The sequence below is a fragment of the Cibotium barometz genome, chromosome 43, assembly GCF_041138505.1.
Source record: "Cibotium barometz isolate CiBa-2024 chromosome 43, ASM4113850v1, whole genome shotgun sequence".
Lineage (NCBI taxonomy): Eukaryota > Viridiplantae > Streptophyta > Polypodiopsida > Cyatheales > Cibotiaceae > Cibotium > Cibotium barometz.
The window spans coordinates 44652311-44667407 of record NC_141088.1 but is presented as its reverse complement, the minus strand read 5'-3'; the positions used below and the strand labels follow the sequence as shown (position 1 = coordinate 44667407).

Here is a 15097-nt window from a genome sequence, read left to right as displayed (position 1 = left end):
AGTCGAGATCTTGCGTGCCTATCGACTAGCCCAGAGCCTAGTCCAAAAATCCTCCAGGAACTCCTGTGAGAGACCCTGTAGCCCCAATGCTCTGATGCAGCTGGAGAGACCATCCTCCTCACCGCCGCCATCAAAATATGTCTCCCCAACCAAACAGTGTATTGGAAAAAGGTGATCTCTGTGGCCTCAGGGGATGCATAAGGATCATGCCACTCGTACTCGCCACAGTCCCACTGGGAGCCGGGCGAAGGGGCACGCTGCATATGCCCATATGCGCCAATCAGAGTCCACATCTGTGCAGGGTCTTGATCAATATGCCACTTCCGAGAAGCGGCGGCGGCCACTACCCGTATCCTCTGAAAGATGCACTCTACAACCAAAGGCAACTCCACCTCCACTCTCTGAAGTCTGCCCTCATCCTGGATCTCATAGTAGAGGCATCTACCATCCTCAGTGCAAGCTCTGACAGCAATCAGGATCTCCAACTATGTAAAGGCTCCCATCCACCGTGGGGCCACTGGCTCGAGAGGCGTGAACCACTCCTCTGTGAGTGCCTCCTGAATGTCATCCCTCATAATCAGCCCCCCTCTAAAGTGACTTAGCCTCTCTACCTAGATCTCCTCTGGACTGCAGAAGGCCTGCCAGTCTCCAAAACTACGTGCTGGGCCTACCGCCAATGGTCCCCAGGCTAGACGAGGCCGAGAACCCGGCATATGACCCTGCTCTGTGCATACCGCCGCTGGGCTCCAGATGAGCGGCTGTCTGGCCCGCTCCTCATCACAAGAAGGAGGTCTCTGAGAGAGTCCCAGTCTCAGCAACTCCCAAGCTCGCAGGATGCTCAAGGTAAATCTGTCCTCCCATCCTCTACTGAGGCCTGTCCTCCTCATCTCTATGAAGATCCATCGTATCTATGGTGCCCAAGTGCCCCCTATTGGGGGAGCCTGAGCCTGCAGTAGCAGCCGTTGAAAAAGAAGCTCTTTCCAAGGCTCAACGCGCCTGGAAGCAGCCCCCGAACAATAGGCTTCCCCAATAAGGCTCTACTCTGATCAACTAGATCTATAATGCCTAAGCTCCCCTGGGCCAGCAAAAGTGTAATAACTGCCCAAGCAACCTTAGCTCGGGCTGGCTGACCATCCCGCCCAGACCAAAGAAAGTTCCTAATCAACCTCTGTACCTGGTTGATGCAAGAGCTCGAGAAGATCCAGCAAGACGTGATGTACCACATGGTCGCTAAAAGCACCTGATTTGCCACCACCAGCCAAGGATAGCCGAGCTATACTCCAATACAAAAGCTTCTTCCGGATGCTCAGAAGAAGCGGGGCAATCTGCTGCTCAGGTGACAAATCTAGTCCAATCTGGCATCCCAAATACTGCAGTGCTGTGCCAGGAGGAATCCATCGAAAACCCGGGTCTGGGCTCCATGCCAAAGCGCTACTGATCCAAAAGGCCACTGTCTTGCGCCAATTGATTAATGCTCCCGAAGCTGCACTAAAAACCTGAAGCGACTGCTCTGGCCTCCTGGCCATGCAAAAATAGACCCATGTCATCAGCAAACTCAGCATCGAGCAGGTCCTCCCCCCGGACTGGGAGCTGGAGTCCCAAACCAACCTCCTCTGCCCGTCAGATACATGCTCATAGCCTCAGCAAAGAAGAGAAAAAGAAACGGGGCAAGAGGACACCCCTGAACGGACTGATCTGGTCAACTCAAAACTCGGCCCCCGTCCTCCTGCCATCAGCACTTGGCTACGAGCTATGGAATATAGAGCCGCCACTCCCCGAATCCAAACTAGCTCAAAGCCCAGGCGAAGCGTAGTGCCCTCTAAGAAACCCCAATCGACTCTATCATATGCCTTCTCAAAATCGAGAAGCATCACGACCAGGTCCTCACCGAGAAATCTAGCTCAGGCCGTCGCCTCCCAGAAGGTGAAAATGTTGTCAAGGATACTGTGCTCCTTGACGAATCCTGTCTGGGTAGCATGAATCAACTCCCCCAGGAAGGGCTAGATCCTCAACCATTGCTAAGACCTTGTAGACAGTATTGAGGATCGTAATAGGTCTCCAATGCCGAATATCATCTGATACTCCCTCCCCCTTGGGGATAAGAAAGATCAAGCCCTTTGAAAAGCTCTGTGGCATCACCCTAGTGTCCAAAACATACTGAAAGCCCCTTGCGGAAGGCCTGGCCCCAAAAGGTCCCAATAGCGCATAAAAAAGGCAGGCATCAATCCGTCCTCCCCAGGGCAACTATGGTGTGGAAGGACCCTCAAGGCCTCAGCAAGCTCAACCTCTGAATACGGCTCACCCAGAACTTTGTGCATACGATCTGTGACCCTCCTCTGCACATAGGCCCACACAATCTGTCTGCAAAAGCATCCCGAGCCTCAGTGGGGCTGGCTTCGCTGAAAGCAGGTCTCTATAGAAGGCTTTGATCTCCCCACGTCCAATGGGTTGGCTACCGATCCGTCCTGCCTCCTAAGGTGGCGGACTCCTGCTCGAGCATGGCGAGGTCCAGTAATCTCAAAAACCTCCCCAATTACTCTATCACCCAGCTACATCCACTGGGAGGCCTGGGGACGATAGTAGAACTCGTCTCTGCTCCTCTGCCTCTCTGACCTCCTGGCGTGCCTAGCTCAGCTGGGATGCCACCCACTCACATGTAGGCTGCTGCTTCTTCTGAAGGCGCTGAAGCGAAGCAAGGCTACGTCTCAACCGACGCTCCCGCTCACGAGTCTCTCCCAGCCATGTCAAGAAGGCTGCAACGTGCAAAAAAGAGCTGAGCTCGATGAGTCCCTGGGCACACTGGCTTGCTGCATCCTGGTCTGAGCTCTGGTTGTCATGCCAAATCCTCTCAATGTCCTCAGCGAGACTAGGATCTGTAAGTACCCTCTCTGGGATCCTTAACTGCAAGCTGGTCTCCCGTGTCCTCTCCTCAAGTGTCAAAATAACTGGCGCATGGTTTGAAAAAGAGGTGCCAGCGAGAATGCCGACGGAGCCCCCTCGCTCCCCTAACCTGTCGCCCACATAGAAGCGATCAATCCGTGATAGATTAGTCCTCCTTGCCGGCGATCCGACCAAGAGAAACTAAGACTGTCCTGAGAGAGCGGGAGAAAGTCTCATGCTGCCATGCATCAGTGATCCTCAGTGTCATGCAAAATCGCTCCCACGCTGCAAGCTCCGTGTCGTGCATTGTAACATGATTGCCACCCACCCTATCGACCGGGTCCTCAAGCATGTTGAAGTCTCCCCCGACACACCAATGTGCAGCCTCTGGCAATGCATCCGTAACTTGGGTCTAGAACTCTGCTCTGGCACTAGCATGGTTGGGCACATAGACATTGAGCATGCCAAAGAGCTCATCATGCATCCTCAGAATAACATATTGTGCTCTACCAGGCACAATGATCCCATGATCCACAATGGCCTACCGCCATACATCCGCAATGACCATACATACTCCTCCCTGCCCACCCAAGGGGCCAAACCCTGTAGACCAAAAGGTGTCCCATCTACCAAGCATCACCGAACCGTATCTCCGGATCCTGCTCTCACCCAAATGGTGCTCCTGCATCATCAGAATATCAATACTGCCCCCAACCAAGCATCTCTGAAGCTCCTGCCTCAAGCAACCACGATAACGTATATAGTGTGCGCCGCCAAGGCCCTGTACATTCCATGAGATGATCCTCATGGATGACATGCTGAGGTGGAGGCTGTATTAGCCGTACGGCGGGCCTTCGCAAGCGGCTTGGATGGAGAATAGTCCCCATCCGAGCGGCTACGAATCTGCCCACCCGGTGTGCTCCAAGAATCTCGGATCAGGCGCCAGTGGTGTGGCTGTGTCCCATGGCGACTGCCTCCCGCTCAGACAAAGCAACCTCGTGTATGCATACATATCCAGGGTCGCGTGCTAAGTCTGCCACTATGCAAACCACCAAATGTCAAATCCCGAAGGCATCCACACTCCCGGTATCAAAGAAAAAATGAGCCAACTCCCATAGTCGGCCTATCACATCTGTCACCTCCAAATTGCTCACATGATGAGAAAACTCAACTGCCTGAGTCTTCAAAATGCTAAGAGCGAGATCTAGAGTCCACTCCCGATCGCTAGGGCCACAGAGAGGGAATGAGAAGGCCACCGCTGAATCAAGTGCCTCCTCCCCTCAGGCCGGAGGTATCACTACATGAACTCTGATGGGTGCGGGCTCATGGGGGCCCTCCGCTCCAGAAAGCCGTGTGAAGGAGTAATCAAAAGCCTCCGAGCGCTGTCTAGTGTCGAGACGACTCAGTCGACTGCGGATAGAGGATATATGTGAAGCACGAATCGGCATGGTAGGTCTCCTCTGCGGTGCTCAAGCAAGGTCGGTGCTCAAGAAAGGTCGGTGCTCAGTGTCTGTCGGTGAGCGCCAGGGAACTGCCAGGGCCTCCCGACGAGGAAATGAGGCGAGCGGGGGGGAGGAGGGGGGGAGGAGGGGGTGGAGAAGGAGCCACTGCCAAAAGTGGAGGGGGAACAGGAGGAGGCGAAGGTGGAAGCAAGGCGCGGGAGGGGGGGCGGGGAGGGGGAGGGGGAGGGGGGGTGGGGGCGAAGGAGGGGGTGCTAGCATCTCCTGGTCCTCAGTCGGCGCTGGGGTCTCCTCCTGGAGGGGAGCAAAGCTGTTCCTCACGGGAACCCAGTGATGCTGAGACTGTGGCTGCATCGGCGGTCTCTGGGCGCCTGCTGCTGCTGCTGTGCTGTGGCTGTCTCCCTCGACGGCGCCCCTGTCTAGGCTACCACTCCGAGGTCTCTGTGGGGCTGAGCAGGTGTCCCAGAGGCTGCCTGCCAAGCCGCATCTGTGGGCGGGCCATCGGGGGCCTGCTGCTGCGGTGAAGGTCGGGGTCTCCTGCAAGGGCAAGCCTTTTCCATGTGGCCAACCTACCTGCACGTAAAGCACTGGTTCGGGAGCCCCAAAAACTCCACTCTCTGATCAATTCATCCCCCCTATCCTAGGTAGGTGAATGACCTTCGGAAGGGAGGAGATGTCAGGAACCGAAACTCTGACCGAAGGTAGCCCAGCTGCTCTAGCCACCACTGCAGCTGTTGTGGGGCCAGTCTCAAGCACCGAGCCCACCAATGCTCCTAGCCTAGAAAGGAGCGAAAGGTACTCACGAGACGGAGTCCAAGGAAGCAAACAGTAACATGGAAAAGGCGCTCTCCCTGCTTGGTTGCGCTGCTGGGTCAAAGCCATGCTGCCAAGGTCTGAAGAATGCCTGAGCGCCCCTGATGTCAAGGGGACTCAAGCATCCAAGCAAAAAGAATGAGTGCTTCCCAAGTCAACTAAAAGATTATTATTTTTTACCTTAGTGGCGGGGGTCTGAAATATCAAAAATTAATGATTCTGATTCTGATGCTTAATGGTGGCATAAATCTTGCATCTTTGTTATCTTTCTGGGTCAACAATTGTAATGGCATTAGATGCAACTGATTGGGATTCTAATCCTGATGCTTAATCGTGGCATAAATCTTGCATCTTTGTTATTTTTCTGGGTCAACAATTATAATGGCATTAGATGCAATTAAAATTTACATCGTCTGATTTCTTTAGTTTTGAGAGGTGGGTCCCTGATTGCTCTGCACTAAAAATTACAGGCCTTTGGTATCAGGATCGTGGGGCCGTTGGAGTCAAAAAGGCAATAACAATAGATGTGTTTGAAAAATCAATTATCATGTGGCATGGTTTCTTGCATCTGTGCTGATGCATTTGTGCTCTTTCCTAAGTTGAGATTGCAATTTTGATGGCAATCTAGGGTAAGAATCTTGTTCTCTAGATCCACTAGCCTCTAAGCCTTAATTTTGGTCATGTTCCCAACGTCTCTTTAGTTTAGGTAACCCAAAGTTATTTGCTAGGGTCAAAGGATGACAAAGATCTCTATGAAGTTTTTTCGTTTGGAAAATATTGTGTAAAATCTTCATCCATTCTTATTGCTTCTTCTATGGATGATGGCTTCTTATTCTTCACTAGTCTATCTAGTGTAGGATCTAACCTTGAGAATGAATCAGTGTGAAGAAGAGTTTCACCGTCCATTATGGGAGTGTAGCATACAAGACTTATGTAAGACTGATGTACGCTTCAATGGATTTCCCTGCTTAAGACAATTCAAAGAATTCATCATCTTTTCCTCCTAGAAACCCAGGGGACAAAATCTTTGTTGGATAGATGTGCTTTTCGATTGATTGCATGGTACCCATATTTTTACAAATATTAACTTTAAGTCAAGGTACTATTAGGTAAGGATTAAGGATAGGGATAATCTAAAGACTGCCTTTAATATCTGATATAGACATTATGAATTTACAATAAATCATGAGAAGCATGTGCGTAAAGTATTAGAAACACTCAATATGGACAAAGTTTTCTCTAAGAAGAGTTACAAGTGTACCTTCTTTGCTAATCATGTTAAATATCTAGGGTTCATAGTGTTAAAAGAATGGAATATCAACTAATCCCAGAAAGGTGCAAGTTGTTATTGAGAACTAGCCTTAGGACCAAAGACGGTAAAAGAAGTTAAAGAATTTTCAGGCTTAACAAGGTGGTATCAAATTTTCATCCCTCAATATGGCAAGGTTGCTTCTCCTTTGACCATGCTTCTCAAGAATGACACTCCATTTTGATGGTCTTTTATGTGTCAAAGTGCCTTTAATAAATTAAAGGTTGCATTAGTTTACAAATTATTATTTGAAGCTACCAAAATTTAGAAAACCTTTTGAAGTCATCAATGATGCCAATGGACTCGGTCGCTGGTGGAATCCTAATGCAAGAAAGACACCCCATAGCATATGAATCCTAAAAGTTGAGGCCACATCAAAGGAATTATGATGTCCATGATGAAGAGCTGTTTGCAACAACAGTGCATGCCTTCAAGATTTGGTGACATTATCTTCTTGGGCAAAAGTTCACCTTAAAGTACATCTTCACTCAATATGAGGCAAAAAAGATGGATGTAAACTCTTTAAGAATTTGATTTTGAGATTCAAATCCCTTACGCACAAAGATCAAGGAGAGAATTGGATTAGATAAATTCTTGGTCCCTATCATTACCTTACTTAAGTAGTAAGATGGCCCAAGAAACAAAGAAAATCCAACAATATAGGTTAGATGATGACTGCATGTACTTCAACAACCAAATGTGTGTTCCTGAAGAAGGAGGAGATTTGAAAAGAAGGATTCTAAATTAGACTCGTGACATATCTATAGCAAGACACCTTGGATATGCGAATGCTTTCATAGTTATAAAGAAAAGTCTCTTTTAGCCTAGACTTAAGAAGGATGTATTGTGTCATGTTATTGGTTGGATTCTTAGTTTACCAAAAGATAAAGGACAAAAGAGTAAAGATTCCAAGAAAGTATCATAAGTTTAGACATCCTGAAGATGAAATGGAAATGCACAAGCATGGATTTCATCACCGGACTACCTTTAATAAATGTAGTGGTGAATCGTTTGCCCACCTGATGTCAATGAAAAAGACCTACACTACTCTTGATGTTGCTAAAGTCTTTTTGAAGGAGATTTTAGATTACATGAGTTACCTAGTCTAAGAAGGATATCGATAATAGCGATGCTAAATTTATGTCCCAATTCTAGACTTCTTTCTTCAAAATTTTGGGTATCACTCTAGATGTTAGCACTACCTATCATCCAAAAACTTATGGTCAAATGGAGAGGGTAAACCTGGTGATGAATATATCCTTCAAGCATTCTGTGGAAAAGACGCGAAGAGATGAATAAACTATTTATATCTCTTAGACTTTGCATATAATGTCTCTCATCATCAAAGCATTGGGATGAGCCCATTTAAGGCACCATATGAACAAGATTGTTGAATGCCATTAAATTGGTTTGATCCGCTTATCAGAGTGGAAGTGTCAAGTAGATGCTCGATGTGATAGATCATGAAATGTATTTTAGAAAGAAGGGCATTAAAGCTACCCAGGCTAGATAAAAATAGTATACCAATCGAAAGAGATCTAATATGGAGTTCATGAAGGTGTTATCATCTTCCTTCATGTACAAACCAAGAGATGTTCTCTCTCCTAAAGGAAAGTACAAGAAACTTTCACCCAGATATTTTGGCCCACATGTGATTACACGAAGAGTTGGAGGTCAAGCTTATAAACTTATTACATAGATATTTTGAGCTACCAACCTTGAGTTAACTAGGGGAGCTTGTAGAGTGGTTAGCTATCATTTTCAAGTATCTAAAGGCCCCCTAGCCCTTGATAAATCCATGAATTTTTACCAAGGGAAAGAGAGTGTACTTGCATAGTTTTAGCACCTCCACATCATTTTTACATAGTCCAATCATTATATATTGCACTTGAGTTAACTAGGGGAGCTTGTAGAGTGATTAACTATCATTTTCAAGTATATAAATGTCCCCTAGCCCATGAGAAATCCATGAGTTTTTACCGAGGGAAAGAGAGTATACTTATATAGTTTTCAGCACACCTACACATCATTTTTATGTACTCCAATCATTATACATTACACTTGGGGTAATTGCACTTATATAAGAGCCTTGGGACCACTGCAACATATTTCGGAGCTCAACAAAAACTCATGGACTTCAAAATCTAGGGACTTGTGCAACTTCTGAATTAGACCCTACTCCAATCCCCTAGCTAGGCCAAAAAGGTATAGTTAGCTCTCACATTCAAAAATTGACATTTCTTGTTAATTTGTGTAATTAAATTGAGTTAGATACCTTGACTTCTATTGAAAAAATAATTTAATAATTCTCTATCTAAATTAATACACTATGCCTTAAGAAGGTATATTTTCATCTTATGGCAACTTTCTATTAAAGCTGTAGGAACAATAAGGATTTAATAGCCTATATTGACCTTTATTCTCAAGGAAGAAAACATAAGGTTGAGGTAGATTAAATTTGAGTATTTTATTGATTTTTATTGAATATGCTAAGGTTTTGCACCATTTAATAATTCTCTATGCCTTAAGAAGGTATATTTTCATCTTATGGCAACTTTCTATTAAAGCTGTAGGAACAATAAGGATTTAATAGCCTATATTGACCTTTATTCTCAAGGAAGAAAACATAAGGTTGAGGTAGATTAAATTTGAGTATTTTATTGATTTTTATTGAATATGCTAAGGTTTTGCACCATTTTCTAAAATTTAAAAAATTAATTTACTATCATTTAACAGGTGAACCTTAGGATTACTGACGAACTATTGATTTTTGACCATATAAATGTTTTCTCATCTAGATTAATCAGAGAAGGATCAGGTCAACAGAATTGACCCGATCTTGGAATTAGAAGAGATAGCCTAGGTGTGAAGCAAACATTGTAGAGAGAGAAAGTCTTACTGCACATACACATGTAGATTTAATAGTAAATTAGGGTTCTTTAATAGTAAATTAGGGTTCAATTTGGATAAGCCATAACAAGGAAAACTATACCTAGATAATATATTTTTGGTGTAGACTAAAACAATAATTATCCTAAATTTAAGAGAAAGAAAGTCCTAATAAGTACCCATTACTTAAGGGAAATGGATGCACAATATCGACCTCAAGATGTGCCAAACCATACCCTAATTTTTGGAAAATAAATGACAAAAATATAACTCATGTGAAACTAATTTTTCATTAGTAAACTTAGAGTAATCCAAAATTTTGTCTCTCTAGCAAACTGTGAAGGAAAGGACCTATATGCATTAATGTGTATAATTCAAATACACTTTAAGGCTAAGTTCATAGAATACAGAGTGGAAGATAAGGAGTAAATCTATAGAAGAAATAAGGATTAGAAAAATAGCCTAATATAGAGAATGTTTAGGAAAAATAGCCTAATTGAAGAGAGATAGAGAATGTTCATGAAATAATGTAGAGAGAGAAGTTCCTTACATGTGCTAATTGTCCCATGTGTAAAGTATGACCAAGATCACATTAGAAGTTCAAAGTCAGTTTTGACCAATTTATAAGCTAGAATTAGTATTCTAGGAAAAGAAAGTACCTACATCTAGAGAGAGAAAAGGCCTATGTGCATTAATGTGCATAATTTAAATACACTTTAAGGCTAAATTCATAGAATAGAGATTGGAAGATTAGGACTAAATCTACAAAAGAAATAAGGATTAGAAACAACCTGATTGAAGAAAGATAGAGAGAGAGAGAATGTGTTACCTTGTGCTACGTGATTGGACATGCGAAAAATTATGCATAATAGGTGATAAGAATTGTGCGATGTTATGCTTTTATGAAAGGATTGTTTGCAAAGAAGTACATGTGCGAACTTTGTTTAAGTGGTTTCTGTGAGTTAAAAAACAATTTCAATTATAGGTATGTGAGTTCACACTGGCTCCAAAGGTCCAGTGGGGTTGTTAGGCGACAGGCTAGACCCATGGGACGAGACTAGTATGGATCTATTGTAAGTAAAAAAGGGATCAAACACTGGAAAGTAAAAAAGGGACGAGGCTAGTATGAATCTGTTGTAAGTAAAAAAGGGATCAAACATTGGAAAGTGGGTGGTAGGGTTGACACGAGTTTACATGTACTTTTCAAAACGAGACTAAATTGTATTTTAGAATGAGAAACTTGGAATGAGTAATCTAGATCAGTAGTCATAAATGAGGGTAGACGAATTGCCTTCATAATCGAGGAGTCATTAGGAGAAACTTGGAATGAGTAATCTAGATCAGTAGTCATAAATGAGGGTAGACGAATTGCCTTCATAATCGAGGAGTCATTAGGAGAAATTTGGGCTCATTTTCTAAGGGATTTTTTATCGTCTTTGCCTTGAAAATGGGGGCCGCGGTGGTAAACATTTCTTACCTTATGTTAAAACCCCATCATATGACATATCATTAGAAAGATCATGAAAAGTAGATCTTATAATTTTAAACTCCAAAACATTTGGAGCTGCTAAGCTCAAGATATACCATTTTCCTCAAAATCAAGTTTAAAGGCTACCGTTAACGATCCACATCATCACTTTTGAACCTACTTTTTGTACATCTTCCATGGGTCATGTCCAAACCCCATCATGTTATATATCAATGGAAAGATCTTGAAGAGTAGATTCTATATAAGCAACCTCTCCGAAAAAATTGGAGTTGATTTACAAAAAATTTACCATGGCTCCATTTTTATGATGTGGCATTTCTTAGAGGGCCCAAAAATGAGCCCAAATTTCCCCTAATGCATGACATCTTGTTAAGCCTTGGGGAGCTACTCAATGTAGCGTGCCTGTAAGAATTATGAAGGGAAAACACCTAGAGGAACCATTCACCTTTCCTTACAGACGGATTGTTCTAGTTAGACTAACGAGAGCTCATGGGATAATAGCCAAGTGTCAAGAAATTGTGATATACGGCCCCCAGTTATTCGCTCTACACATGGTCGCTACCAAAATACTACATAGATAGAGGGAAAGGGATCTCACAACAAAGGTAGAGGCATCAATGTGCACATAGACGATAACGTCCCAATAGGGAGATGACCATAGAATCGATGCACTTGCAAAGGCTTCCTTGAGAGTCTAGTGCTCAATTGTTGCCATCAATAACTACAAACCTTGTTAAATGCACCCATGGGTGATGCCAAACCCCATTACTTGCCCCCATGGGTGATGCCACAAAGAACTTTAGCAAACTGAACACAATATAAACTCACCCGTGTTACTACGAAAAGTGAGTAAACATTAAAGTTTTGCCTCACATTCTTAACTAATAATGATTTCTTTTATGGAACATGAGTACCCATTACATTCCTTATATTTTTTGGCCAAAAGGGTGGAGTGATAGGCAATCAATGTTATACTTGACTAAGGCTTAGGATAGGGAATTTACTCTTCATATGAAGGTAAAAAAAAGTTCACTATTTCACAGAAGCCATTGTTTTTTTTAAACACAAAACTTATCCTTCTAAGTTATGTGAATAAAGTTACATACCTCAATGTAAATGAGTAAATTCATATTATAAAATATTTTCTAGTAGTACACGGTTCACCATTGGTTCAAATTTGGGCCCATGCCTTAGAAACCTGGTCCAAGAGAGGGGGAATGCTGGGAAAATAGTCTCCCCGTGGTTGCACTACAGAAGCTATGATGGACGCTTGCCTATTGTTGGGGTATCAGATCTCTTGGGAACATTCTTGCTTCTTGTTAGAGGATAAAAGATGGGAGTTTTTATGTAAAATTTTGAATGAGGTGGAGAAAAAGTAGTAAATGGTAGTCTGGTTTTGGTTGTATGACAGTTTTTGAATAGTTAATATAAATAAATATTATTGATCCCAAAAAAAACCTTCTATCATGGGCGATGAATGCATAAAATAAAGACATAGATAAAGGGCGCTGAATTGCTACAAACCCCAATATACGCATGAGTGATGCATACTCTTTTAAAGAAAGGCGGAGGGTAAAGGCTCCAATTGCCGTTGACTTTTTTGGGCACTCCATTGTCAATTGTGTAAGAATGTTTTTTTAAATTGTAGCCTAAATGTTTTTTTTCCATCATGGATATCTAAGGTATTTTTAAGGCTGGGCAATTATTTGTTGCAAAAAATGGGGCAATTGAGCTATAGGAACAATCGTCAGGTGATGAACCACCTTAGTCCCATAGCCATAAGTCCCAAGTCTCATGTTCATGATCCTGCTGCACTGTGTCTGCTGGGTGCTGCTGCTGCAACGGGGGAGGGAGCGACATGGCTTCAGCCATTTCGCCCAACGCATAGGGGTTCCATTCCAGTAGCATTTCTTCCCAGAAAGAATGACACGCAGCCATGGCTGGCCCCGTTGAAATCCCAATCTGATCACAATCTGCATGAGCATCTGCATGTGCAGTATAATGAGCGTCTGCGGCGGGAATGTGTTGGGTGTTTTCTGCGATGGCCATAGCCGCGAAGCTCTCAGATACCGTAGAGGATGCAGAGCGCGAAGATGGAGAAACCCTAGCATCAAGGAGGGGCGCAGATGCAGCAGACACCTTGTCGTGAGAAACCGAAGCAGCCAGCGGCGAAATCGTAGAAGCCCCAACGGCACGGGCGGGAGTTGCAGAAACGCTAGTCTCAGAAACTCTAAGAGGGGGCAATGGTGCAGAAGCAGCCCTAGCAGGATCAAGCGAAGCGCAGGATCGCCAAGCCGCTGCGGCGGCCGCAGCGGCGGTTTGAATGTCGCGGGGGGAGAGGCTGGCCGGGCGCGGGAGAGAAGCAGCGCAGTCCGGGAAGTTGAGCTGCGCAGAGGGCCCTTTCAGACTGAGTGCGGCCACATCGTAAGCTCGCGCGGCCATCTCCGGCGTGGAGAAGGAGCCGAGCCAGATCCTGGTCTTCTTGCGGGGCTCGCGGATCTCCGACACCCATTTTCCCCAGCTCCGCTTCCGAATCCCGCGGTAAATAGGGAGGGCGGGGGAAGCAGTGCAGAGCGGCCATGGCGAGGTAGAAGCAGCAGGGGAAGACGAAGGCGAAGAAGACACAGTAGTAGTAGTAGTAGCAGCAGCAGCAGCATCAGTAGAAACGAAATTGAAAGAAGATTCTTCGGAAGAGGTGGAGATGTCAGATGAGCTTGCAGAGCTGATAGCAATGGCGATGGCGAGCTGGAGCTTTTGTTGCTGCAGCGCAGCAGAGGACGCAGAGGAAGACGGCGAGGAAGAGGGTGAAGGGGGGCGTAAGGTCTTGTGTAAAGCGGCAGTCGGTGGTGATGACGTGGACATATCGATGCCGTTCTTGGGTTGCTGCATCATGCGGCGCATATGCGTTTTCATGTCGGATTTCTTTTATAGGACTTTTATCCGTTTTGCTTTTGAGGTTTTTGGATTTTGGTTGAAGTTTGCCATGCATTTTTATCCGACTTCTTGCGTCCGTGTTTGACTTCTTGCGCTTCTCCCGCGTCTCTGCGTGTTGTTCATTCGAAGTCCGGGCTGGACTGGACTGTGCCTGTCTGTCAAACACGCCATCTCTGTGAATATGCCATCTTTCATTCATCGGTTATGATTGATGATGACTCAATCTGCTAATGGTGGAGTAATCTTGAAAATTTTCAAGATTGAACAAAAAAAATAGGTGAAGTAGGAACGTCTTCTAGATGTTGTTCACATGCAACCATCTAGTAGGAGTCATTATTTCCACGTACATGTTCAACTTAAAAGGCAGATTATACTAAGAAGTTAGAAAGAGTTACATCAGATAAAGAGGTGTCACCAGCATAATATCCTTGGTGATTACTGTTTCTCTCAACAACATTATATCTTGGATTGTGTTAATTAGCTTGTCATCTTGCCTGACCTTTACTTTCTTGTGTAGTTGGGCTATCTTGGTATCCAAGTTTCTCAGTCTCCTCTAAATGCATCTTTCACCTGCATGTATCAAATGATCTTTTAGCCAGATGTGGTGAGTAGGAGTACTGTTATAAATGAAGTTCAGACTGTTTAACCAAAGGCACAAAAACATTTCAGACCTCAACACAGCTCATAACTCCTTACAACCCCAGAACCGAGTTTTTCCAGCCTAGTGACAGGCCATTCCATGCCTGTATACAAGCTGCTAGAGAGTCAAAGCATCTTTTAGCTTGTGGACAGTGGATGAAGATGTGCAAGTGATCCTCCATCTCATGACATCTGTAACATTTACCATCCCCAATGTTAATTGTAAGAGCTCTCTGATGGGTCCAGATAGCTCTATGCATAACCAACCAAGCCAAGCAGGCTTTCTTTGGCTCAACATACTTATTCCACAGCGATTATGATAGCTATTAGGTGGGGATAAATTTGGCTTCCACTCATGTTCCAAAATTAATACTGGTTGCAAGTGGGAGAGAAATAGAGTGGAATAAAAATTTGTCCACAATTTGTGTGCTTGCCAGCTCAACACATTGGATTTGCAGTGTGCTCTACAACAACTAGTTGCCAACCATGCCAAAAACCTACCTGCATGGGAATCGGCCCATTGACGAACATCACAATGCAATAACGGCGGCCACACAATTGGTTGGTAGGCCACCATGTTCTATTTACATAGTTATCTGCCAAGGATAGAATTCCCCACATTAACTTGGAGGGTGTGATTGTAGCTCTTGACAACACCTTTGTCCTAGTTCACTAGGACCATGA

General features: G+C 44.5%; 1 protein-coding gene and 1 pseudogene across 1 annotated transcript; both read right to left on the bottom strand.

Moving 5' to 3' along the window:
• Window positions 1-3046: 3046 nt before the first annotated feature.
• Window positions 3047-3688, bottom strand: LOC147613958 (uncharacterized; annotated as a pseudogene).
• Window positions 3689-12459: 8771 nt separating this feature from the next.
• On the bottom strand, window positions 12460-13815 carry LOC147613957 (uncharacterized). The gene has a single exon (XM_086781944.1). It carries the CDS (start codon window positions 13751-13753, stop codon window positions 12605-12607), a length of 1149 nt encoding a protein of 382 aa, XP_086638070.1. The 5' UTR covers window positions 13754-13815; the 3' UTR covers window positions 12460-12604.
• Window positions 13816-15097: the final 1282 nt, after the last annotated feature.